The sequence below is a fragment of the Bufo bufo genome, chromosome 2 (genome assembly GCF_905171765.1).
Source record: "Bufo bufo chromosome 2, aBufBuf1.1, whole genome shotgun sequence".
Lineage (NCBI taxonomy): Eukaryota > Metazoa > Chordata > Amphibia > Anura > Bufonidae > Bufo > Bufo bufo.
Window position 1 is genome coordinate 244,384,572 of NC_053390.1, and position 27,938 is coordinate 244,412,509.

Below are 27,938 nucleotides of genomic sequence, written 5' to 3' on the forward strand. Positions count from 1 at the left end.
CAATACATTAGCAAGTGCCTTGTATTAACTGCCAACATGATAAATGTCATTTATTGAAGTGAGACAACCCCTTTAAGTTAGAAAAAGCAGAGATTTAAATGGATAAATTACAAATTCTACTGAATATTTTCCCATAAAACGATATATTAATCTGTTCAGCTCCTCCTGCTCTATAACAGATTGCATTTTGTGGAGACAGGTCCTCTCCCAAGTGTATCTATGCTTAAGGCCTCTTTCACATAAGCGTGTCCGGATAAAGTAGGTGTACGCAATTGCAGTTAGTTTTGACTGCAATTGCGTTCCGTAGTTCAGTTTTTATCGCGCGGGTGTAATGCATTTTGCACGCGCGTGATAAACTGAATGTGGTACCTAGACCCGAAATTCTTCACAGAAGTTCAGGTTTGAGTTCAAGGTTGTGTGGATTGTATTATTTCCCCTTATAACATGGTTAGTACAATAGGGCTGGAGGGGTTAAAAAAAAAAAAAAATAATAATAATAATAATAATAATTTTAACTCACCTTAATCCACTTGTTCGTGCAGCCGGCATCTCTTCTGTCTTCTTTGAGGAATAGGACCTTTGATGACGTCACTACGCTCATCACATGGTCCGTCACATGATCCATCACCGCTCATGTGCACATCCCCAAAGAAATGAATGGGTCCAGATTCAGTGCGGGTGCAATGCTTTTACGTCACGCATTGCGCCCGTGTGAAAGAGGCCTAAAAGTTCTAGCAAATGCTGGGGTGTCAGCACCCAGATCCCCACCAATCAAAACCTTTGATATGTCGCTATGACATATCAAAAGCTTTTCAAAAGTACAGGAGCACTTTGATATACCATTTTACTTTTGGGAAGTATAATTATAGGGAGGCTCCGTGGAGGCCACAGTTAGGGCTCGTTCACATGAAAGTTTTTTGCGTTCCGTATACGGGCCGTTTAATGCGTTCCGTATACGGAACCATTCATTTCAATGGGTCCGCAAAAAAACAAACAAAAAAAAAAAAACTGAATGTACTCCGTGAGCATTCCGTTTCCGTATGTCCGCATTTCCGTTCCGCTACATTTTGAGTCTTGTCCTATTATTGTCCGCAAATCACGTTCCGTGGCTCTATTCAAGTCAATGGGTCCGGAAAAAAAACTGAACTCATACGGAAATGCATCCGTATGTCTTCCGTATCCGTTCCGTTTTTGCGGAACCATCTACTGAAAATTTTATGCCTAGCCCAATTTTTTCTATGTAATTACTGTATACTGTATATGCCATACGGAAAAACGGAAACAAAAAGCGGAACAACGGATCCGTGAAAAACAGTCTGCAAAACACCGAAAAAGCCATACGGTCTTGTGAACAAGCCCTTATGAGGAAGCGCCGTGGAGGCCAGCCTTATGGGGAAGCGGCGTGGAGGCCACCGTTATGGGGAAGCGCCGTGGAGGCCACCGTTATGGGGAAGCGCCGTGGAGGCCACCGTTATGGGGAAGCGCCGTGGATAACCTTTAACCACACATACAGACAACAAACTAAATATACCCGTGCGAAGACAGGTAATTCTGCTAGTATACAGGGGAAACTCGAAAAATGTGAATATGGTGAAGAGTTCATTTATTTCAGTAATGCAACTTAAAAAGGTGAAACTAACATATGAGAGACTCATTACATGCAAAGTGAGATATTTCAAGCCTTTATTTGTTATAATTTGGATGATTATGGCTTACAGCTTATGAAACCCTAAAGTCACAATCTCGGGTCCCCTTTGCTCAGGGGGTATGGATTAATTAGGTGACTAGAGTGGGACACTTTGAGCCGAGAATATTGAACCTTTTCACAATATTCTAATTTTAAGTTGCATTACTGAAATAAATGAACTTTTGCACGATATTCAAATTTTTCGAGTTTCACCTGTATATAGAAAATAAACCCAATGGCGGCATAGACACACAGATATCGGTAGCCACGGCAACTAGTGTGAAACCATAAATTCCTGGCCTTAATAGAAACAGAAAACATTACACTATAGAATCGAGGTTGCATCTTGGAAACAGAATTACAGATTTACAAAATTTTTGGAAAAACTGTCAGATTTCTTGACATGTCCATTTTAGTAAATACTTGTAGTAAAATACAGCACTGTGGCTCAGGGGTTACCGCTGGTGCTTTGCAGCGCTGGGGTCCTAGGGTCGTATTTGGCTCATGCACACGAACGTATTTTTTGTCCTTTAGGTCTTTGGTTTTTTTGTAGCCCGTATGCAGAACCATTCACTTCAACGGCAAATGACTGTGTGTGCATTCCAAGTCCGTATGGCCGTTTTACAAAAATATAGAACATGTCCTATTCTTGTCCGCATTGCAAAATTTGAAAATGAAGAGGGCCGGTATACGTGTTCTGTGGATCGGCAATTTGCAGATTGCAAAACACCAACGGTGGTGTGCATGAGCCCTAACAGTGTAACGTAACAATACAGATGCCCCAGAATTGCTATTTCATGAACACAAGTATTTACTAAAACAGGAACAGTGACAGATGCTCTAATTATAGTCAATGGTGTCGCAATGCAACATGCTGTGACACAACAATATCCGACTTGCATTGGACATCATGTCACAGTAGGTGGCATTGCGACACCATTGATTTTTATTTTTTTTAATTGCACGACTTTTCTGCAACACATGTGCCATGTAGTTGTAGCCTTTTTTGTCTCTGAGTAGACCGACCCTAAATCCGTCTCGGAGTTGCACTGGGTTCAGCTGCAGTACCGTAAAACAATTTTACATATATCTGTGTGGACATATGCCTCTGAAAATTATTTTTAGGCCTCATGCACAGTACAGAGCCATAATACAGCACCGATAGAAGTGTATGGGGGACATTTATCATTTCCTGAGCACCTGAAAAGTAGTGTTAATGTCACACACATGTGCAACTTTTTTTTTTTTTAATTGTCACATCTCCGTGAGGAAGGGGGTGTAGCTAATTTATCTGCATGTACACCTGTTTTCTGGTGTAAATGAAGCAAGAAACCTACCGCAGCTCTGAGCTGTCGTAGATTTCTGGTTAGGAGCATGGACTGCAGGAGGATGCGCCAAAATTAGGCGCATCCTCCAGCAGCGCAGGGGATATCATGACATGTGCAGAAAGCGCCAGCCTTGACTAAATCTCCCCCTATGAGTCCATATTGTACCTCCATACGCCTCCTATTTCATACAGAATCCAATAGAAAAGGAGGCGCCATAAAGGTACAAGCCACATGCCTCTGGCATGATGTAGCGATTATACAGGTCACTGTACAGACTCTCTGCTCTGCTACGGATTAGTCCTTGCTTGTCAAAGATATCTCAGACAACCCCTACAATAGCTTCAAATGAAGAAAATCTTGTAGTCAGCCCTTAATCCGGCGCCGTTCTCTGCAGCGCACTGCGGACCAGGAGTGGCTGTAGTGGCCACACTACATACTGTATCGGCATGTTGGTAAACAGCACCAGGAGAGCAGGATCAGCACTGCAGAGAACCACGCTGGAGAAAGGGGCGAGTTATGAATTTTTTATTTTATTTTAGCTATTCTTTCTACAACCTCTAACTGTATTCATGTGAAGGCTGTATTAGACAGACAGATTGTCTGCCAGATCATCGCTAAATCGTTAGCGATAATCTTGCAGTGTAATACGGTCACCGATTACCCGATGACAAGCAAACGCTCGTTCATCGGGTAATCCAAATCTTTTAACAGGTTTACAATGAATCAGTATGGGGACGAGTGATGGCATAACAATCGCTCCTCCCTCTGCTAAGTAGGAGATCGCTGCATGTAATAGAGGCAGTCTCTTCCACTGACGAGCAGGCGATTGCCGAGAAGGAACACTTCCCTCCCGACAATTACCTGCCTGATCTGACTGTCTAATACAGCCTTAAAAGGGGTTGGCCACCATACGCAAAAAAAAAAAATTCTCCCAGATAATAACTAGTATAATGAGAGATATACTGTGTATGTATAATTTTTCTAATGTGTTCAGCATAGCATCCTCCCATAGATGACAGTCTGTGTGGGTGGAGCAGCAGCAAAGTGAAAGTAAAAATCCCAGCATGCATCACAGCAAGCATCTTCAGAGGAGTGGTCACATGACATCCCTGGCCAACTGTGATACCATAGTAACAACAGCACCTCAGGTGTCATTTCATCACAGACAAGTCAGCATAAGGGAGCATTCACACGACCGTGTTGGTTTTGCGGTCCGCAAATCACGGATCCGTGTGTTCCGTATTTCTTCAGTTATCTTTCCGTTCCGTAAGTCCGTATAATACAGACGTGGTGCTTCCGTGTGTCATCCGTTTTTCACGGTCAGCAAAAAACTGAAATGGGGTTTCCTAGAATGTTTTTAGTCCAGGGGTCCGCAAAAAAACGGATGACATACGGATGCATTTCCATGTGCTATCTGTTTTTTACGGACCCAATGACTTTCTATGGGGCCACGGACCGCAACTTGCGGCCAAGTATAGGACATGTTCTAAAATTAAAGGAACGGACACACGGAACGGACAACACACGGATGACAATGAAAGGCATTCCGCAATTTTTGCGGACCCATGGAAATGAATGGGTCCGTGCATGCCCCCCCCCCCTAGTATTAATCATTGGTGGCAGTGGCCACAGGGTCTCCTCCCCCCCCCCCATCATTGGTGGCAGTGGTCAGTTCCGATCGGAGTCCCAGCAGTGTAATGCTGGGGCTCCGATCGGTTACCATGGCAGCCAGGATGCTACTGAAGTCCTGGCTGCCATGGTATGTTAGTGAGCAGCATTATACTCACGTGCGCCGTGACCGCTCCTTCTCATAGGTCTGTGCGGCGCATTGCTAATGCTATAAGCATTAGCAATGGGCCGCACAAACAGAAGAAGGGGCGGCCACGGCGCACGTGAGTATAAGGCTGCTCACTAACATACCATGGCAGCTGAAGAACAGTACCGGCACCCGACCTCTGACAGGGCGCTGTGATCCGCGCAATGAACCCCTCAGGTGCCACACCTGAGGGGTTAATTGCGCGGATCACAGCGTCCTCTTAGAGGTCGGGTGCCGGGAATGCGAGTCACGGAATTCCTTCCCCCACGCCAAACTGCTGAGAGCGCCGCCGCAAGCAACCAGCAGGTATCGGGGACATTTGCACGAGTAAAAGTGCGGTACGCAGCCCTGCAGGGTATTGCGATGTGAGGTCACAGTTACTTAGGCAAACGAGGGTTGCTATGGGTTACTCACAGTTTGTAGGAAGACCCTGGGCAGGCGTAGAGCAGTGATGGAGAGGCTGGCACAGAAGTCCTCTGGGGCACTCTCTGTATATAGGGACCAGGCCTGATGGTGGGCGAGGTGCCCTTGATGTTGCAGATGTTTAATGTGCCTAGGGCAAGGTCCCTTTAAGGTTCGTGACGGCAGTGCCTGTAACGGTGGCACACCGATTGGTAGTAGTAATAAGTGAGGAACACGTTGTTGGGGTGAACCAAACTTTCTTTACTGGAAACAGTTCAACTTTATACAATTTGAATTCAGTTCCACTTTGCAGCAGTAATCAATAGCAGGCTTTACATCAATGGCAGGTAATGTTCTTTGCAAGATACTCAGAAGGTAAAATCAACACTCACAGACCAGGCTGCACTATTCCTCAGATATCCTGGCTGTCTGTATCCCAAGGCCCGTATGCCCTAATGCTGGCTTTTATCCTTGGTAGAAATCCTCCTCAGGTATATATCCCTTGCTTTAGTTTAATGATCCTTCTGCCCTTCAGCTTACTTGACTAGCTGGAACACTGGCTCTGCTCTGGTTAGGGAACTGCAGGTTTCTCCCAGGAGGCAAACTCTTCTCTTGGGGTGAATCTTCTGAGCCAACTCTGGCTCAGGAACTTCAGGCAGGCTAGACTCCTTCACTACTCTCCTGGTGGGCTGTCTAGCTGCATGTCAGGATGTGGCCCCCAGCTTTTCTCTGGCTGGTGCCCTCTCACTTCTGTCTCTCCACAGACTAACTCCTCCCTGTCTGGGTCTAAGTATAAATACTAAGTGTTCCCTAGCTCCCTCTAGTGCCTAGGATGCTGAACTACACCCTAATAGGCCTGCTGCACATATCACAGAGAAAATAACACAAATACATATTAAAATGCATTAAAATGTACTGTGAAATACACTGCCACTGTCCCACAGGAGGTGGAGAACAACGTGGCAGTGTAGTGCCCACATTTACCTAGTGGGACACTACACAAGTACTCTGCAAATGTCCAGTATCGGTCCCGATACCGATACTGTTATCGGGACATCCCTACCGGTAATGTGTCAGCTCCAGGCACTACCCCCGAACACAGTAGAAGTGCCGGATGGGGGGGTTGGGGGTAACGTGAGGCTGGGGCGCCAGTGGCAGACTGGGCATGCGCTGCGAGGATGAGGAAAAGCAGCGCATGCGCATTTACTCTGCAGGCATGGACGAAGCTCCTCCATGTCGTGTGCAGCCATGGACGAACTGGCTGCACGGCAGAGCGGGGCTCAGGGGGCATGTCATCAGATTGTAGAAAAAACAGGCAGATCTACTCTAAAGACATATATTAGGAAAAGTACTTTTTTCCTGCCTCCCACACAGTAGTAGAAAATACAGGCAGAGTGGCCAACCCCTTTAACACCGATCATTCCAGGCGGCTGTAATTAAAGGGTGTGTCCTGTTTAGGATACCCATGTTCACATACCCTATTAGGGAGAACTGAGTTATTACAGGACAGTCCACTATTCTCAAGACCCTCATCACTTGGAGAGAGTGGTTACAAAGAGCATCTCTCACTCTGTCCTGTAATGTATTACACAGATAGCACATTGATTTGGGGATTGTGTCATTTCCCCTGTGATGGTGCGTCATAAAAAAAATGAACATAGACCCTCAGGCAATTATTGGGAACAGACTGTTTTCTCCCAATAACTGCCTGCTTCTCAGAGGAAGTGAGAGCTGCATTTACAAGCAGCGATCATCTCTTCTGTATGGGGTCTAGCGATTACTCACACATTCATTGTTTCTTGCCAGGCCCATCTGCCTCCCAGAAAGGATGATTTAGGAGATTGCATCTACGTTGTTCTCATCCAACGAACAAGCATTTGCTCATTCATTGGGTGATCACTGGTAGTTTTACACAGGGCGATTATCGGGAACAAGAGGGAAAACTCCTTCCTGATAAATGCCCTGATCATCAACCCATGTATAGAGGCCTTTCCTGCCAGATTTTCCCACAGATAACAGCTGATCATCAGTGGTCCCAGCAATGGTCAAGCATCCTTCCAACAAGTGTGGACTGCCCATAGCAGAGGACCTCTTTACAAGGGAAGAATAACATTCTGGTTTGCAGAATGTCTTCATGCTTGTCTCAGAGGTAAACACTACCATCCCGATGCCAGATAACCGGATCTTGTCGGGTGTTCTACGTATAGCAGAAGACCGCTCTACAGCTTTGTATAAAAACGACCAGCTCATTCTGTTCAGTACATTTCATAACTGTGCATCACATGGAGCACCTTTTCTACCAAACGTTTGTATCGGAGAAGCAGGACATGTAAATCCTTGAGTAGTTGACACCGTGCATCCATGAGATTAAGACATTATTGTATAAACCCAAGACTCCTGAGCTATGATGTATAATCCATCCACTGCATGCATACTGGCCCGTCTTCCAGGCTATAAAAGGCAGAGCGATCTTCTTATCTTGCCGAGACCCAGGATTAGCTGCTTATTAGTTTAGTGTATGGAGAGATGGTTATACAATTATAGGATCAAGACAATGAAGCAGCAGGGATTGTAATCACAGGAATTTGAGGACAAACACTATGATCCTTTCACACTGTTTACTACCTGAACCACTGCGAAAAAATCCCAAGTATATACAGTATATCTACTGCAGTATCTTGTATTCTGCAAATTACCAGAGTGTCTCCGTATCTGTGGCAATATACATAGAACAGAACTGACCGGCTGAGATTGTAATTTAGGGCAGTCTGTACCTTGCCTACCATGTATAAGGTCAGAGGTTATCTGAGGGGGAAGCAGTCATAAGAAACTCAAAAAGCTGGATTCAGTCCATTGTTCAACCAGCGAAACACAAAAAGACAATGCACTGTACCCAAACACAAAAAAAAACAAAAAGCCTTCTTGCTCATAGCATATTAGAATGCACACTTTATTACTCTAGTACAGTTAAAAGGCATATCTAAGGGGTTGTCCTAAAAAACGCTACGCGCTTATAGAAGGACAGCCCCTCCTCATGTTATAGCCAGAGGGGACTTATCACAAACTGCAGTGCACTTCAAGTCACAAGTGGGTTTTCTGCTACTTTTTGGGGGTTACTTGTGCAAATAATTTCATTTTGTCTTGACACCACTCACTCCTGTTTTGAAAAGTGGGTGGGGAAAAGGGCGTCATTAGCTCAAAAATTAGTTTTTAAAAAGTCACAAACTCATTCTAATAACTGGAGCAGCAGTTCAAGTGTTAAGGTACAGCCTCAGAGCTCATGCACACAACAGTTGCCCGTTTTGCGGTCCGCAAATTGTGGATTACGGCTGTGTGTGTTCATTCTTCTGTGGAACGGAACGTCCAGGCCATAACAGAACAGTCCTATCCTTGTCATCCATCACGGCCATGATCGACGAGTAGCGGTGATCTCATAGAAGCGAATGGGATTGCCATGGCTGGATTTCTTACAACTGCCGCACGGATCCTATTCATTTCAATGGGAGCACCGCTACTAAGCGAACCAGGCCGCGGCGGCTGTTGAGCAACCAGTGTAGTCGTACCCTAACTAGGGAACAAACTGATCACTTACAGGTGAAACTTGAAAAATTTGAATATCGTGCAAAAGTTCATTTATTTCAGTAATGCAACTTAAAATTAGAATATTGTGAAAAGGTTCAATATTCTCGGCTCAAAGTGTCACACTCTAGTCAGCTAATTAGTCCATACCCCCTGAGCAAAGGGGACCTGAGATTGTGACTTTGGGGTTTCATAAGCTGTAAGCCATAATCATCCAAATTATAACAAATAAAGGCTTGAAATATCTCGCTTTGCATGTAATGAGTCTCTCATATGTTAGTTTCACCTTTTAAGTTGCATTACTGAAATAAATTAACTTTGCACGATATTCTAATTTTTCAGAGTGTCACCTGTATATGGAAATCTCCTTTTCATCTTTTCAGCTGCAGATCTGATTATTCTTAGGCTCCTCTTATGTCATTCAGGATGGCCCACCGTTCTCTGACTACTTCATGCATACCGCTCATTGTAGGGGTGGGCGGTATAGGCGATATAGGCGATATAGGCGATATGCGATATAAATTTGGGCCACGATATGGATTTTCGCCATATCGCCTATATCGCCGGAACGCAATATGATTGCGCTCTCTGCGCGCACCATTTACTCCTGAGCCTGCCGGCCGGCACAGTGGAGTGAGAAGGAGGGAGTCCCTCCCCACTGTGCGCGGCTGCCGCTGAACACCAATGAGGAGAGGACAGAGTAGGAGGAGGGGACGGACTGTGGCCGGCCATATCCCACAGGGTCCCCCTCCTCCCCCCTAGTTCATTGATGGCAGTGGGCAGTTCCCATCGGAGTCCCAGCAGTGTAATGCTGGGGCTCCGATCGGTTACCATGGCAGCCAGGAGTCACGCTACTGAAGTCCTGGCTGCGATGGTATGTTAGTGAGCAGCATTATACTCACGTGCGCCGTGGCCGCCGGGCGCTCCTTCTTCTGTCTGTGCGGCGCATTGCTAATGCTTATAGCATTAGCAATGCGCCGCATAGACCTATGAGAAGAAGGAGCGCCCGGCGGCCACGGCGCACGTGAGTATAATGCTGCTCACTAACATACCATCGCAGCCAGGACTTCAGTAGCGTGACTCCTGGCTGCCATGGTAACCGATCGGAGCCCCAGCATTACACTGCTGGGACTCCGATGGGAACTGCCCACTGCCATCAATGAACTAGGGGGGGAGGAGGGGGACCCTGTGGCCACTGCCACCAATGATTAATACTGGGGAGGGAGTGAGGGGGGGGTGGGTTTGAGTTACCATAGGGGGGCAGATAAGATGCTGGGGGGGCAGATAAGAGGCTGTGGGGGAGCAGATAAGAGGCTGTGGGGGAGCAGATAAGAGGCTGGGGGGGAGCAGATAAGAGGCTGGGGGGGAGCAGATAAGAGGCTGGGGGGGAGCAGATAAGAGGCTGGGGGGGAGCAGATAAGAGGCTGGGGGGGAGCAGATAAGAGGCTGGGGGGGAGCAGATAAGAGGCTGGGGGGGAGCAGATAAGAGGCTGGGGGGGAGCAGATAAGAGGCTGGGGGGGAGCAGATAAGAGGCTGGGGGGGAGCAGATAAGAGGCTGGGGGGGAGCAGATAAGAGGCTGGGGGGGCACATGAGAGGCTGGGGGGGCACATGAGAGGCTGGGGGGCACATGAGAGGCTGGGGGGCACATGAGAGGCTGGGGGGGCACATGAGAGGCTGGGGGGGCACATGAGAGGCTGGGGGGGCACATGAGAGGCTGGGGGGGCACATGAGAGGCTGGGGGGGCACATGAGAGGCTGGGGGGGCACATGAGAGGCTGGGGGGGGACACATGAGAGGCTGGGGGGGGGGCACATGAGAGGCTGGGGGGGGGGACACATGAGAGGCTGGGGGGGGGGCACATGAGAGGCTGGGGGGGGCACATGAGAGGCTGGGGGGGGGCACATGAGAGGCTGGGGGGGGGCACATGAGAGGCTGGGGGGGGGGCACATGAGAGGCTGGCTGCCATGGTCAGCTCCCTGCTGTTGTGTGCACAAAGCACAGGGCAGCAGGGAGAGTGTGAAGTCCTATTCACCCTAATAGAGCTCTATTAGGGTGAATATGACAAGGGTTCTAGCCCTTAAGGAGGCTAATAGTTATTAAATAAAAAGTAAAAAAAAAAAAAAAAGTTTAAACACCCCCCCAATATAGAAAACAATATATCGCAATATATATCGCATATCGCACATGCCTAAAATTATATCGCAATATAAATTTTAGGCCATATCGCCCACCCCTAGCTCATTGGTAGTCCAAACACTTCTGTCTACCACTGCTTGTCTAGCCCTGCTCTTGGATTGCCAGTTTGAACAACTGAACAAAAAAAGGATGGAGAATACAGCATCCTACATCCAGTAGAGGTCCGGCACATGCCCAGATGGGAGCAGAGTCCAAATCCACCCCCCAGTAATAATCCAATAAGAGAGAAAGGCAGCACTCGTGGTGTATTCCATATACAGCAATCCAGTTATGCAACTTTTCGGCTAGGTATTAGACTTTTTCGAGTATGCATACACCTACACAACCACCAGTTTAAATACCCATAGTAAGTGATGTCATAGCAGAAACACGAGAAATGTATGCCTGAGAGAACATCTACACCAGTATATGAATCATAAAAGAGTATCCAAAACATCACAGCAAGATAACGTCTGCTTACCAGTATAAGGCTGGGTTCAGACCTGAGCGTATTCGATATGCGCTTTTTCCAGGCGTTTTTAATGGGCGTAAACAAGCAAACGCCCATTTAGTCTATGGGCGGGAACGCGCTACAATACGCCCCAAAGAAGCTCCTGTACTTTTTGAGGCGTAGGGCGTTTTACAGCGCGTTCGTACGCGCTGTAAAACGCTCAGGTGAGAACCATGCCCTCAGGGAAACATTGGTTTTTGCCTGTTGAGCGTTTTACAGCGCGTAGGAACGCGCTGTAAAACGCTCAGGTCTGAACCAAGCCTTAAACATATCATTTAAGTAGCAGTATGTCACATGAAGATAAAGAGGACGCTGGGTCGGAAGTGACGTGTAACCATGGCGAACGGACCCTTGCGCATGAGTGAGGCCGTAATGGTTAGGCAAATCAAAATTTGATGGTGCAGGGGCAACATAGCCCTGTGATGCAATCATGTACATGACGACCGGATGCTTGTTCACCAAATGATTGTTCAATTTGCTATTCAACCATCAACCAACTTCTATCTAATGGCCTTTACAGTTGTTTAAGCTGGCCATTCATGTCTAATCAAACCAGGCGATGGATGAAACATCTTTCTGGTAAACGTTCTTTCAAAGAAGGATACCTCATTCACTAATGATTTTTCTTTGAAAGAAAGATCTTCCATCCGACTATAGGATAAATATTCGAAACATGGACGACTTCTTCTCAAAAGATGGTGGTCTGTCACCAGTTGGCTAAAACGATCGTTCGTTGGTAAATTTTTATTGTCCATCCAACTTTAGACTAATGTATATATGCATCTTTAACTCCCTACTCCCCTGATGATCTCTCCAAGTCCTACTATTCTCTCCAATATGATTCCTCACCCCTTCCAACAACGTTGCAGGCTACATTTTTTTTCACATTACACCCACAAACTTAAATTTATTTTATTGGGATTATAGGTGATTGACCAACACAAAGTCCCACGTATGTGTGAATTGAAAGGAAAATGATACATGATTTTCAATATTTTGCATTTGTAGGACCACATGTCTTTTGGGGTATGTCTCTACCAGCTTTGCACATCTAGAGGCTGACATTTTTGCCCATTCTTTGCAAAATAGCTCAAGCTCAGACAGATTGGATGGAGAGTGTCTGTGAACAGCAATTTTCAAGTCTTGCCACAGATTCTCAAGGGGATTTAGGTCTGGACTTTGACTGGGCTGAATATGCTTGGATCTAAACTGTTCCATTGTAGCTCTGGCTGTATGTTATGGTTGTTGTCCTGCTGAAAGGTGAACCTCCACCCCAGTTTTTTGCAGCCTCTAACAGGTTTTTCTCCAGGATTTCCCTGTATTTAGCTCCATCCATCTTCCCAGTCCCTGTTGAAGAAATGCATCCCCACAGCATTAAGCTGGCACCACCATGTTTCATGGTGGGAATGGTGTGTTCAGGGTGATGTGCAGTGTTAGTTTTCTGTCACACATTGCGTTTTGCATTTAGGGCAAAAAGTTCAACTTTGGTTTCTTCTGAACAGAGCACATTTTTCCACATGTTTGCTGTGTCACCTACATGTGGCAAACTGCAAATGGGACTTACTATGGCTTGCTTTCAAAAATGGCTTTCTTCTTGTCACTCTTCCATAAAGGTCAGATTTGTGAAGTACACGACTAATAGTTGTCCTGTGGACAGATTCTCCCACCTGAGCTGTGGATCTCTGCAGAACCTTCAAGGTGACCATAGGCCTCTGGGCTACTTCTCAAAGGCCAAGTTCACAGTTCAGTTATTTACATCAGTTATTGTGAGCCAAAATCAGGTTTGGGTCAAAAACACAGAACAGATGCAAATCTACCCATTATACCTTATCTATGTACGAGTTTCACTACTGGTTTTGGCTCACAATAAACTGACCAAATAACTAAAGTGTGAACCGAATTACCGCTCTCCTTGCCAGGGCTGTCAGTTTAGGTGGACAGCCATTTCTTGGTAGGTTTGCTTTTGTGTCATACTCCTTTCATTTTCAGATGATGGATTAAACAGTGCTCTGTGAGATGTTCAGAGCTTGGGATTTTTTTTTTTTGTAACCTAACCCTGCTTTACAATTCTACACAACTTTATCTCTGACCTGTTTGGTGTGTTCCTTTGTTTTCATGATGCTGTTTGATCACTAATGTTCTCTAACAACCCTGTGAGGCTGTCACAGAAAAGCTGGAGTTCTACTGAGAACAAATTATATACAGGTGGACTCTATTTACTAATTAGGGGGCTGAATACAAATGCACCCCACACTTTTCAGATTTTTATTTATTAAAATTTTTGAAAACCATTTTCTCTATTTCACACATACTTGCTATGATGTGTTGGTCTCTCACATAAAATACATTTCAGCTTGTGGGCACAATGTGAAAAAAAAATGTGGAAAAGTTCAAGAGGTATCAATACTTTTTCAATGCACTTTACCTCACATATTTCACTCTCTTGGGTGTAGTTCTGTAATTAAGATTGTCAAAATATCATCTAAAATTAATGTCTGGCATACCTCAATAAGACATTTAGGGCTCTTTCACAAGAGCGGATGCCATGCAGGTAATCTGCTGCATGAAAGACAGCCAAGCCCCGTTCCAGCAGAGACACGGAGCATTAACATGATTGATAATGCTCTGTGCCTCTCTTTGATCTTTTTACTACAAAATCACGGTGAAATAAAGTGGTCACTGTGATTTTGTAGTAAAAAGATCACAGAGAGGCACATAGCATTATCAACCATGTTACTGCTCTGTGTCTCTGCTGTCCGGAACGGGGCTTGGCACTCTTTCACGCAGTGGATTCCACGCACAGGATCCGCTCGTGTGAATGATCCCTTAGGGTTGGGACTAGTCTTCAAAGAGCACCTTAATGTGCAGTATTAAACAATGGCTAGTTTTAAAAACTGTACCCCACTTGATGTTTTATTGAATATATATATATATATTACACACACACACAATAAGAACATTTCAATTTTAAAAGGGGTTGTCCAAGATTTTAATATCCTCAGGATAGGCCATCAATATAGATCAGCAGATATCAGACACCCCACAACCCATTCAGCTGTTTGGATGTAGCTCTGGCACTGGCACTGGAAGTACTGGCGCCAAAACTACACAGCTCTGTCCACCGTGTCCACTTTCAGAGCTACAATGAAACAGCTGACTGGCAGACGTGAGGGGTGCGAGAACCCCGCCGTTCTCATGGTCTATCCTGAGGATATCAAAATGCTAAACAAACCCTTTAAAATTGTGAATGTTGTGCTAATTGTACTTATAGATATACTAAAAAAAAAACTTCGAAAATAAAAAAACAAAAACAGGAGTACAGTTTTACAGGTTTCAAAAACAGCGATTGTCCAAAGCTGGCCTTAGAGCTCACACAGACACGTTCGGCTCGTATGTGGGAGACAAAAGAGATAGCTGTTGGCCAAACGATACTGCAGGTCACGGTGCTGTGTGTAAACTAGTCTCAATCCTAAATATCTGGCTGAGGAATGGCAGACTTTAATTTAGATCATTCAAAATTTGACAATGATAATTACAGAACTACACCCAAGAATTAACGTCAGAAAACACACTCTGATCAATAGATTCCGACAGGATTCACGATGAAAGCATCTAAATGACAGCATGTCATTTTCAAGGCACGGTGGCTAACTTCCTTGTCAGAAATAGGATTACAGTTTAAATTGACCAAACTACCAAGGAATTTTACTTTAATACAGTTACCTGTGTGCAAGAAACTTTTACAATGGCACAGAGTCCTCTGCGGCCCACGCTCTGAGGACACACAGGAACTAAAGGTGGCCATACACATTATTCGGAAGTTGATCACAACAGACAATTGCAGCCAATATGATCGTTTGTCTGGTGAAATTTACCAAACGATCATTTTAGCTGACAGATCAATATCGTCGGAAAAGAAGTTGGCCGTGTTGAAGGAAATAAATGAAGGATCTTTCATCCATCATATGGTTTCACGGAATGTGTATGGGCAGTTTGAACAATTATAACATCCAATATGGACTAAAATGTGTATGGCCGTGTCGGCGAAATGATCGTTCACCAGATGTTTGTCCATCAGCCAACTTCTATCTAATGTGTATGGACACCTTCAGGTGAAGGCCTCTAAGGCCAGACACACAAGAGCGACTTGAATGCGAGCGCGTCAGTGCAAGGTCCTATTCGAATATCCGGTCCACTGACAGGATAGCACAGCATTAGGCCTCTTGCACACGACCGTAAGGCTATTTCAGTATTTTGCAGTCCACAAAAAATATGGATCCGCAAAAAATAAGAATAACGTCGGTGTGCATTCCGTTTTTTTGCGGAACGGCTGGCCCGATAGAACAGTACTATCCTTGTCCGTTATGTGGACAGTAATAGGACATGTTCTATCTTTGAACGGAACAGAAAAACGGAAGGCATACGGAGTACCTTCCATTTCTTTTTTGCGGATGCATTGAAATGAATGGTTCCGTATACGCTACGCAAAAAACGAACCGTAAACGAAAAAAAATAAAAGTTTGTGTGCAAGAGGCCTTAGGGTCCATTCACACATCCGTAGTGTATTGTGGATCCGCAATACGCCGGACCCGCACCCCTATAGAAATACCTATTCTTGTACGCTATTGCGGACAAGAATAGAACATGTTCTATATTTTTTCGGGAGCCGCGGACCGGAATTCCGTCCCCATTAAGAATAAATGGGTCCGCACCCGTTCTGCAGAATTGCGGAACGGATGCAGACCCATTCTACGGACGTGTGAATGGACCTTTATAATGATTTATAATGCTGTGTGACCCATAGGTCACCTGCACAGTTTGTGGAATAAGTGAGGATTCCAATACAGACAATTCATAATGCAGTACAGTGCCAGCAAAGTGCATGAGATTACACAAATCTTGTACACTTTGTGGATTATTTTTTCTGCACCCGCACTGAATCCTGGACCATTCATTTCAATGGGTCTGTGTACATGAGTGTTTTTTTTTACACATCAGTTCTGTGTTGAGTGAGAATCGCGTCATGTTCTATATTCTGCGTTTTTCACACAGCCCTGGCCCCATAGAAGTGAATGGGGCTTCAGTAAAAAAACGCATTGGATCCGCATGTAACCTGGATGTAATCCAGACGCAATGCGTTTTTCACTGATAATTGCAAGTAGATGTTGTTTGTAAATCTTTTTTATTTTTATATTTTTTCACAGATCCTGACTAGGGATGAGCGAATCGACTTCGGATGAAACTGGGTTTGGTTCCAAGTGGTAACTTGGAACAGAACCAGAGTTCGGGAAATGTTTTTTTTACAGTACAAATTAATTTATGAAGTTATTACCCGAAGTCTCGCGAGACTTTGCGAAGCAATAACTTTGGCTCATCGGAGCCAATACATTCTAATACTGTACGGAGCTCCTGCTCCGAACAGTATACAAACAAAGTTTTATGCGGCTCAACTTCGGATGTTTCATCCGAAGTCGATTTTCTCATCCCTAATCCTGACACAATCTGTATCAGGCTACTTTCACACCAGCGTTTTTGCTGGATCCGGCAGGGTTCAGCAAATACGCTTCCGTTACTGATAATACAACTATCTGCATCCGTTATGAACGGATCCGGTTGTATAATCTTTAAAATAGCCAAGACGGTTCAGTCATGAACTCCATTGAAAGGCAATGGGAGACGGATCCGTTTTCTATTGTGGCTGATTGTATCAGAGAAAACGAGTCTGTCCCCATTGACTTGCATTGGGGGTCATGCCGGATCAGTCTTGCTCCGCATCCCAGGATGGAAAGCAAACTACAGCATGCTGCAGTTTGCTCTCCGGTACGAGAACAGAACTAAACGTAAAGGAATGCATTTTGGAGCACTCCGTTCTGTTCAGTTCAGTTTTATCCCCATCGACAATGAATGGGGAGAAAACTGAAGTGTTTTTTTCTGGTATTGAGCCCCTATGATGGATCTCAATATGGGAATATGAAAACGCTAGTGTGAAAGTAACCTCACTTGTGTGAAAGAGGCCTTACAGTTCACTTTTTCTATGCCAACATTTTGCTCCACGAAGCACTCTTGTCTTGCCAAAATTAAATTAGTAGTTGTACAGAGCAGAATTCAGAAAATGGAATCAAGTCTTTCATAAAGACCAGGAAACAAACCTTGTAAAAACCGGATAGCTCTGATTCAACTACAATCTATCATCCAGATACATTCCACAGGGACACAAACAAAGTAATAATGGCTTAAAAATAATATAATTGTTGTCTGGTAGATAACGCCAAGACCGGCGTAAGTGGAAACTTGTAAAATGTGAAACTAATACCGTATGTAACTTCTAGAATCTAACGTACAGGCAATATTATTTTTAATGCAAGTTTTAGTAATCTGTAATCTTTGTGTGCCCCTGAACTGTGCCCTAACCTAAAGTTACAGTAAGAAGAAATTATTAATATATATATATATATATATATATATATATATATATATATATATATATATATATATATATATATATACACACATACATATACATATACATAAACACAGCGAGGGGTTTTGCCTGGGAAGGCAGGTATTTTCCTCCCAACATGTGCGGCTGGGATGGTTTCCAGCAGTCTCTGTGTTTGGATCTGAGGTTTTGTGCCGGACTGGAGGGCTAAGACCCATGTGCAGGGGGAACAGGCTCCCTAAAGCCTGCTGTGGACTACTGGAGGCAGAACTGCCAACAAGGTGACTTGTGCAATATGAACTTTCCATTGTGTGTGAATTAATACCAAAGACTGCAAAGTTACGTGTTGTTTTATGCAACTGCCACAAGTGTGAATAAACCCTGACGTTTTGAGTTAAGAACTTGTATTTTGTACTGCGCCCACTTACCCCATCTACCAGAGCGAAACCCCACTGTATATATTATACACACACACACACATATATACAGTACTTTATGTGGACACCTGAACAATACATACAAATTCCAAAACCAACGGCATCAATATGAAACGGTCTTTGAACACCTTCTCAGAAGACATCACTTGTGCAGAAGCTACAATCACTAATGATCGATGAAACCCCCAAAGGGCCTTCTGCCATACAACTACAGTATTACAAAAGTACTATAGCGGGACAAAGCTAGCTTACCATACAAATGCATCATTTTTGGAATCCTACACAGCATGAAGTCATCGTACACAACAAAACATGACAGCTGGTAAACCCTTAGGGGCCGTTTTTTGTGGTACACAAATCGTGGATCTGCAAAACAGATACCGGCCGTGTGCATCCCGCATTTTTCCTTCTACACTATGTTACAAATGTCTATTCTAGTCCACAAAACAGACAAAAAAAAAGGACATGTTCTATTTTTTTTGCAGGGCCGCAGTACAGACTTACAGATGCGGACAGCACGCTGTGTTCTGTCCGCATCTTTTGCTGCCCCATTGAAATGAATGGGTCTGTATCCAATCCGCAAAAAAATGCGGATTGGATGCATGAGGCCTAAGGGCGAATTTACACCCTGCAGATTTGATACAGAAATTTCTATGACTGTCCCATTCATCAGATTGAGGCTTTAAAAAAAAATTAAAAAAATTAATCACGGCTGCTGCACAAACCACCTCATTTAGGTCAATGAAGCAGGTATTTTTTTCATCAAAATATCTGCCGCATGTGAATTTATCCCAGGCCTCTTGCACATGTTGCGTATTACACACATTAGGCCTCTGAGTCACTAGTCCTCGTCAGTGATGACATCCATGACAAGACAGTCAGTGTTACATCTGTGAAGAGTCCGTGTGTCATCCGTATTCCACGTGCACCTCAAGGCTGCAAAGAGATTTCCAAAGCATCTCATGCACACAAACGTATATTTTGTCTTTTTTTTTTTTTTTTTTTTGCGGCTCGTATGCGGAAACATTTACTTCAATGGAGCTGCGAAAAAAAAAACTGAAATGACTCAGTGTGCATTCCGTGTCCGTATGTCTGCATGGCCGTTGCGCAAAAAAAATAGACCATGTCCTATTATTGTCCGTATCACAGACAAGGATAGGACTGTTCTATTAGGGGCTGGAAGAGCCATTCCACAAAATGCGGAATGCACATGGCCGGTATCCGTGTCTTACGGATCCACAATTTGTGGACCCCAAAACATTCAACAGTGGTGGGAATGAGCCCTAACAGTGAAAGCCACTGACAAAACGTGAATGCCACCAGTGTTCAGTCAGTGTTTTCCAAGGACCCATGGACTTCAATGGGCATGTTTGATCTGCAACCTGGACAAAGCGGTGCATGCTAACATTGTTTTTCCACCGAGCCACAGCCAGTGGAAAAACAAGGATGTGTGAACAAACACGTTAAAGACAAAGGTTACGCGTGCTGTCTGTGGAAAACGCGTCCATGATTCACTGATGTGTGAAAGGCACCTTATACAAAACACTAGCTAAGTAGATGACAAGTTGAGGAAATTTTCCATCTGTAAACGCGAATTATGAAATCCGCAGCCTATCAATTCTTTCTGTGGATTTGCGATGCATGGGGAGAAATCCAGGGAAAATCTGCCTCAAATTCCAAATGCTGATTCTGCCATGGCTGAGTCGCCCAATCACGGCGACATGTGCCTCCAAATCCACATGGAAAATCCAAACCAAGTACATTGGCATGTAGCCCAAGGCCTCATGCACACGACCATAGTTTCGGTCCGCATCCAATTCCAATCTTTTCGGAATGGAAAATGTGGGATGCCCTCGGCCGGTATTTGTGTTTTACGGGAACGCGATTTTCGGACCTCAAAAACAGATATGGCTGTGTGCATGACGCCCGAGATTTAGTACCTGTACCCCAAAGCTTAACACTCACCATGATGTCAGAACATCTCACCATCACAGGAAAACTGGCTTAGTTGCCCATAGCAACCAGATTCCACCTTTCATTTTCCAAAGGAGCTCTGAAAAATGAAAGTGGAATCTGATTGGTGGCTATGGGCAATTAAGTCCGCTTTACTTAGGGTGCATTCACACGACCGTATGTATTCTGCAGTCTGCTGAACGAGGAGCCGCACAATATACGCATGATGTCCGTGTGACATCCGTTTTTTTGTTTTTTTTTGCTTAACCATTATAACAATGCATACGGACAAGAATAGGACACGTTCTAACTTTTTTGAAGTGAATGGGTCAGTCTTCGATCCGCAAAAAATGCGGGTCGGATGAAGAGCAAAAATATGGTCATGTGAATGGGGCTAAAAAGGGTATGGCCACACAGCAACACTGGCAGTGCATATGTCGGATAGCAGAGTAGCGGTGATCCCATAGAAATGAATGTGTTCATTGTGCAAGTCTCAAAAAATCCAGCAGCAATTCCATTCATTTCTATGGGATCACCGCTACTCTGCTATCCTGGCCGCGACACCCTTACACCAGTTTGATAAATCTCCCCCACAGTTCAGCAAAACTACATGAGCAGAGCTTTCTGTTCGATAACAGCCACATCTCAGCTGCTACACGTCCGTCCCCTAATGGTCAGCACTATAATGTACAGCAACCTGGCACGGCGAGAACCATGTGTCCGTACAAGCCGCAGCAGGAATATATTAAAGGGGTTGTCTCACATCAGCAAGTGGCATTTATCACGTAGAGAAAGTTAATACAAGGCACTTCCTAATGTATTGTGATTCTCCATATTGTCTCCTTTGCTGGCTGGATTCATTTTTCCATCACATTATGCACTGCTTGTTTCCATGGTTACGATCACCCTGCAGTCTATCAGCAGTGGCCATGCTTGCACACTGTAGGAAAAAAATGCTGTCCTCTCTGGTGACCAGGAGCGTGGGAGCTCACATAGGCTGGTGCTTTTTTTTTTTTTTTAATAGTGTGCAAGCGCAGCCACAGATTATGGATTGCAGGGTGGTCGTAACCATGGAAACGAGACGTGTATAATGAGATGAAAAAATGAATCCAGCCATCAAAGGAGGCAATATGGACAATAACAATACATTAGTCAGTGCCTTGTATTAACTCTGTCTACATGATAAATGCCACTTGCTGACATGAGATAACCTCTTTAACTAAGTAGATCCAAACTGTTTCTCCAAATCATTAAGAAATGGAAGCCCTTCATTTGTGCCTTCTTTCTGATACTGATACTAGAAAGGTGATTTCTCCTTCCATAACACGACCTGGTATGAGACGGCACAGGGAAGGGTACACTGGGCAGACTTAGGCGTCCCCTTTATGGCCACGACTACTTTTGGGAATACAGTATATATATACCCATGCTTCTGGATCTTCTATACATTACATACACTGGGGGAGAGTAAAATGGTGTAAAGGAAAACTTGCTTAGTTACCCATAGCAACCAATCAGATTCCACCTTGGTTTTTTCAAAGCTTCTCTGCAAAATGAAAGGTGAAATCGGATTGGTTGTTGGGTGTTCATTGTTAATAACCATATGGTAACCAGCAAAATCGCTCGGCCACTAAGAATATGAACACTGAATAAATAGTTTGATTCCGATTAGTTAATATGATGATGCTGCTGCGCTCTGAATGGCCGCAAGGTGGCCACGTCCCAGCTGCCGCAAGGTCCCATTCACGTTTGGGTTTTTTTGCCAGTGGAATTTGTCATATCAAAAAGCCACAATAAGCCTGGCCAAATCTGCCTCCTATCTTTTTTTTTTTTTTTTTTTTTTTTTTTTTGGGAGGTCACTCTGCACTTCATGCGGCCATGCCCACACAAAGAAAGGACGTGCCCTTACCTGGCATGGTGTCTAGACAGACTCCACTGGTGTCTACTAGCGGTTTAGCTCCATTCAAAGGGGTAACCCGTGAGCAGGTGCGTGGCATTCACCCTGTGGATGCTGCTGAGGTTTTTCAATTCCAGTACCGTGGACCCACTCACAGTTTAGCCCCATTGAATGGAGATAAACCGCAAAAGGACACCCACTGCAGCTTCCAGACAATGTGCAAGGAAGGGCATGTTCTTTCTTAGTGTGGTTGTGGCTTTAAAGAGAATCTGTCCCCCCGATTTTGGACTATTAACTACAGTGACACTTCAGATGAAGAATCCCCCCCACCCCCTTTATCCCACTGTCAGCGCTCCGAGCTGGACCAAAATACACAGTCTGGACTGCTGTGCTGTTTAAGCATAATGAAAAGGAGGTACGCATTTACGGCAGTCCTCACAATGTATGTCAATGCAGCTCTGAGCACTGACGACGGGCAGTAGGAAAAAACACAAAAAAAACGGATCTGGACTCCATATCTGCAGTACTACTCATGTATTACTGTAGATAATAGTCCAAAATCTGGGTGACAGATTCTCTTTAAACCGCCGGCAGCACGAATGGCAGCATAGCCTACTATTGAAAACAATGTGAGGCAGACACCAGGAGGCTACCAGAGTTTTGGCAGAGAATGTGTGAACATACCCCAAGAGTGCCTGCCCATGTGCCATACAGATGCAGATGTTTTATGCCAATACCAGGGGCAGATTAAGGCCTCCTCACTACGGTGGGCAGATTAAGGCCTCCTCACTACGGTGTTCTGAAATGCTTGCAGCAAAAACACTATGTGGGAATCCAACCTGAAGCTGGCCATACATCTTTAATGGCTCTCACCAGACAGCCATTCCTCCCAACCTCGCCATACCCGCGTACACGACTTGGCTGAGTGTGCATGCATTCTGGATGGGTAGGGATGAGCGAACTTCTGTTTTCAAGTTCGGCTTATCTAAGAATTCCGTTATGGATTCCGCTACCATAGACTATAACTTATGGTCCGTGGCAGCGGAATCCATAAAGGAATTCTTAGATAACCCGAAGCTTGTTCGTCGAGCTTGAAAAAACACAAGTTCGCCCAACACTAGGGATGGGCAGAGCGGGGGAATACTGTTGCCAGTCACCTGGCTGGCTTTTCTCCCCTGAAAACGAACGGATTGGGCATGTTGAGATCGAGCTGCTGCTGCTCCTTCTCTCCCTAATATCTGCCTCCAAGAAAAGTTGGGTAACCCCTAAATATATCAGTCAGCCAGCCCTGCTCTCGATTAATCGGATGTGTATGGCCAACCTTAGACTGCTCCAGTTATGACACATGGGCAATAGGCTAATGGGGTCCAGTTCACAGAGGCGCTAGCGTGCGGTACTGTCACATTCTGCCATACATAAAACAGGGTCCTCTGGAAACCATAACCAAATACATGCTGAAACGATGCCAAGGTAGCGCAAGCGATAAAATACATCTCATTACGCTTCATCATCATTTCCATACACCTGGTAATTTACTAGCACAATAAAACCCAACAGCACACTTCAAAAGCGGCAATAAACAACCGCTCATTCTAGCAAATGAGAATTCAAGTAGTACCAAAAAGACCTATACGATATAAAGCAGAGATTGGTGCGGATAAAGTGGATACTTTGGCGGGGTGAGGCGGTATACCGCCATACGGTGAACCATCATGCAAAGAAGAAGACTTTACACAGAAAGCCGGAGGCTGCCTCTACCACCACAACTTCTATACGGTGCCAGCTCTGATGGTGGCGCTACTTAAGTCAGACATAATAACACTCCCAGGGAACCACCTAATCCAAAGTTTATGCCAGCCTGGGGTCCTACCCTCGCCACAGAAGCAGCACCTACCATCCCATACATGAAGAGCTGGCAGAAAGCAGTGCCCTCCATTCCCTCCCCCACATACCCTGCAGGAACAATAGGCCACATATATACATACAGTGACAGACAGAGCACTGGTGCCCCTGCCTCCAAGGCCTAGCACAGTGCACAGGAGTGCCCCCCAGAGCTCCTTCACCAAGGCCTGTGCCCCCACCAGCCTGGATGCCAGGCCCCACCAGCAGCTGCCCCCCAACCAGCAGAGACCCCCGCTCACATCCAGCTTGTACTTACGTGAAAACAAAAAACAAAGTGGTGGAGCCCACTAGTAAGGCAGCGGCAGTGGAGACAGGGATGTATTTCGTAGGCTTAAACCTCTTTCCAGTGCTGCTGGGCATTCTGTAGGTTACACATCACTAGTCAGATCCCAAGAGAGAGGCACCAGGGGGGAGAGAGGGGCACTGACCGCACGATCCACGGAGGAGGGAGAGAGAGAGAGTGAATGGGGAGGGGGAGCAGCAGACAGACATGGAGAACAGCTGACCTGCTCGCACAGGAAATCCCACCCCGCCGAGCCCAGCCCTCTGTGAGCCGGCGCCTTAAGGTGGATCCGCCGAGTTCCTCACCGGGCGGGGTACGGCGCCCTCCTGCAAGATTCCTATATATCGGCCCCGTTACCTCCATACAAGCAATAGTCTTTGGGGGGCTGCCATCATTTGAGATCGTTTTCATGTCACCCTTAAAGGGGTATTCCCATCTTGGATATTGGGGAATATACCCCCAGGTCCCACACCTGTACTTAGAACAGAGCCCACAAAGGGCGACTCACCTACGTGTGGTCGCCCTCCATTCATTTCTAGGGGTGCGCTTGGATATTTTTGGAATGAATGAGAAGCGCAGGCCACCGCTCTGTTCACCTCTGAGGGGCTTATGGAAAAAGCCCAGCCACCACTCAGGTATTTTTGGCAGTCGGATAGAAATGAATGGAGGGTGGTCGTGCGTGCGTGATGCGCCCTGGCTTCGTTCTAAGGCCTCATGCACACGGACGTTGTTTTGGTCTGCATCCGAGCCGCAGTTTTAGCGGCTCGGATGTGGACTTATTCACTTCAATGGGGCCGCAAAAGATGCGGACAGCACTCCGTGTGCTGTCCGCATCCGTTGTTCCGTTCCGTGGTCCGCAAAAAAAAATATAACCTGACCTATTCTTGTCCGCGCTTTGCGGACAAGAATAGGCAGTTATATTAAAGGCTGTCCGTGCCGTTCCGCAAATTGCGGAAAGCACACGGACGCCATCAGTGTTTTGCAGATCCGCGATTTGTGGACCGCAAAACACACAACGGTTGTGTGCATGAGGCCTTAGTATATGTGAGTCCAACTGCACCTATCAGATATTGGGGATGTATCCTAGCAATATACCATCAATGTTTAAGATGATTGCATTGTGTGGTTGCACCAGGTTTATGAAACGGTGCACAGTCTTCATGTATTTGGTGCAACTGCATTAAAAAAACAAAAACACCAGGGGCTGCCAGGTGTAGGATGCAACTTGTCTACAACGTTTCAAGTGTCTCAGATCGTAAATGTGCTATAATCCAGGTAAGGAGTTTTCCAAATGCTCTTTTTCCTGATGACCTACCCTATGTATAGGTCATTAGTATCTGATCGGTGGGGGTCCGACGCTCAGGACCTCCACCAATCAGCTTCTGTGAGCGCTGCGGCCTGCTTGCCAAGCACAGCACTGTACATTGCATAGCGGTTGTGCTTGGTATTGCGCTCTGCTCCATTGACTTCTACGGGGCTGAGCTGCTCCTCGGCCACGTGATCGATGAACGTGACTCACTGGCATAGGAAAAGCAGAGAGAAGTCCGCGGTGCTTACAGGAGCGCCATTGCCTTCTCAAACAGCTGATCAGCGGGGGGGTCAAGGATGTCAGACCCTCACTGATCATATACCGATTACCTATCCAGAGGATAGATCATCAGTTAAAACACTTGGAAAACGATAAACCTAGACCACTTTGAAAAGTGGCATGTCTCCTAAATGTCGCAGAAATGTCCCAATTGGCATGTCGTGCAAACTTTTTACACCAAAAACCTGACGTGTGCGGTTTGATAAATGTGCCCCTCAGTATTCCTGAAGGAAAGCTTGAAAGAGACTAAATCAGGTGTGGGACTTGATGAAGATTTCGGAAGGGATCCTCATCAAATTCACTAACAAATCTGTTCACCTGCGCATCCATATTTCTGCGGATTAGCTCCATTGAACTGGGATAATCCTCGTGCAAATCTGCGTCACATCAAACTGCGTACCCTTAGGTCTGACGATCTCAAAATCCCCCAAAGTTTCTGTCGTAGTTTTTTCATTTTGAACACAATGGGAGGCTGTTCCAGCAGGGATGCCGCACAGTTTTTGATGTGGAATCCACGCTGAAATCCGACACAAAAATCCGCCGCATGAACTTACCCTTGATGTACTGGAAATTTTAGTGGAAAAACTGAGGCTTTTGTGGTGGTTCCGCTGCAAAAACCATGATTAAAACGCATGGACTACATGCAGTTTTTGCCACGGTAAAGCCAGCAGACTTCACCCTCGTCATGGCAAAGAGTTGAATCCGCTGGGGAGAACCGCAGCATAAATCGACATGCTGTAGATCTCCAATGTCCACGACCGGACAATTTACCCTATGTTTTCTGTACACAGCGTTCCTTAAAATCCCATGCGCTCTGCTGCTACTGTAAATGCTGCAGTTCTGATGTGGAAAATCTGCAGCATTTACGCTATGCAAGGCCCCTTTCAGACGAGCCAGTATTCCGCGCAGGTCCAATGCGTGATGCAAATGAATTGCGCCCCGGCACGGAATCCGGACCCATTCATTTCAATAGGTCTGTGTACATGAGCGTTGGTTTTCATGCATCACTTGTGCATTGCGTGAAAATCGCAGCATGTTCTATATTCTGCGACTTTCACGCAACGCTGGCCCTATAGAAGTGAATGGGGCTGCGTGTAAATCGCATCTGCACTTGCTTGATGCGTTTTTCACTGATGGTTGCTAAGAGATGTTGTTTGGAAACATTCAGTTTTTTATCACGCGCGTGCAAAACGCATTAAATGGCATTGCACCCGCGCGATAAAAACTGAACAACTTAAAGCGATCGCAGACAAAACTGAATGACTTTGTTTGCAAAATCACGCATTTTTCACTGAGCACATCCGCAACGCATCCAGACTTAATCCGGCCACACTCGTCTGCAAGGGGCCTTAGTGTCAGCCTCGGATTTCTGCAGCGGATCCAACAGTAAATATGTCAGATTTACTATTGGAAAACCCAACAGATGTGAACAAACCCTAAAGCAGGCATGCTCAACCTGTGGCCCTCCAGCTGTTGCAAAACTACAACTCCCATCATTCCCGGACAGCCTACAGCTATCAGCCTACAGAAGGGCATGGTGGGAGTTGTAGTTTTACAACAGCTGGAGGGCCGCAGGTTGCGCATGCCTACCCTAAAGCATATTACTGTATGCAACACAGTCATACTTAAGGCTATGTACACTAGGGATGAGCGAATTTCATATTTTGAATTTCGGGTTGTGGTATAATCTGAACTGCGTTATGGATTGCGTTACCACGGACCATAACGCAATTCTATAATGGAACGCCTTTAGAGGCATTCCGTTATTCATTCCGTCATAATAGAAGTCTATGGGCTGCATAACGGATCTTGCATAACCTCAAGAGCACCAAGTACCTTCCACACTGAGCAAATGAGTAAAGGGAAGTAATAACAAAGTTACTCAACATTTTGTGTAGATTTGTAATGTGGAGCTGACAACTTCATGGAATAAGAAGACT

At 45.4% G+C, this 27,938-nt stretch overlaps 1 protein-coding gene across 1 annotated transcript in view; it reads right to left on the bottom strand.

Annotated features, from left to right (window-relative positions):
- ZDHHC8 (zinc finger DHHC-type palmitoyltransferase 8) overlaps window positions 1–24,639 on the bottom strand; it is an 85,611-nt gene extending 60,972 nt beyond the window's left edge. Inside the window, exon 1 of the mRNA XM_040416305.1 lies at window positions 24,384–24,639. Within this exon, the coding sequence (XP_040272239.1) occupies window positions 24,384–24,487 (104 nt within the window). The 5' untranslated portion in view covers window positions 24,488–24,639. The remainder of the gene's footprint in view (window positions 1–24,383) is intronic.
- Window positions 24,640–27,938: the final 3,299 nt, after the last annotated feature.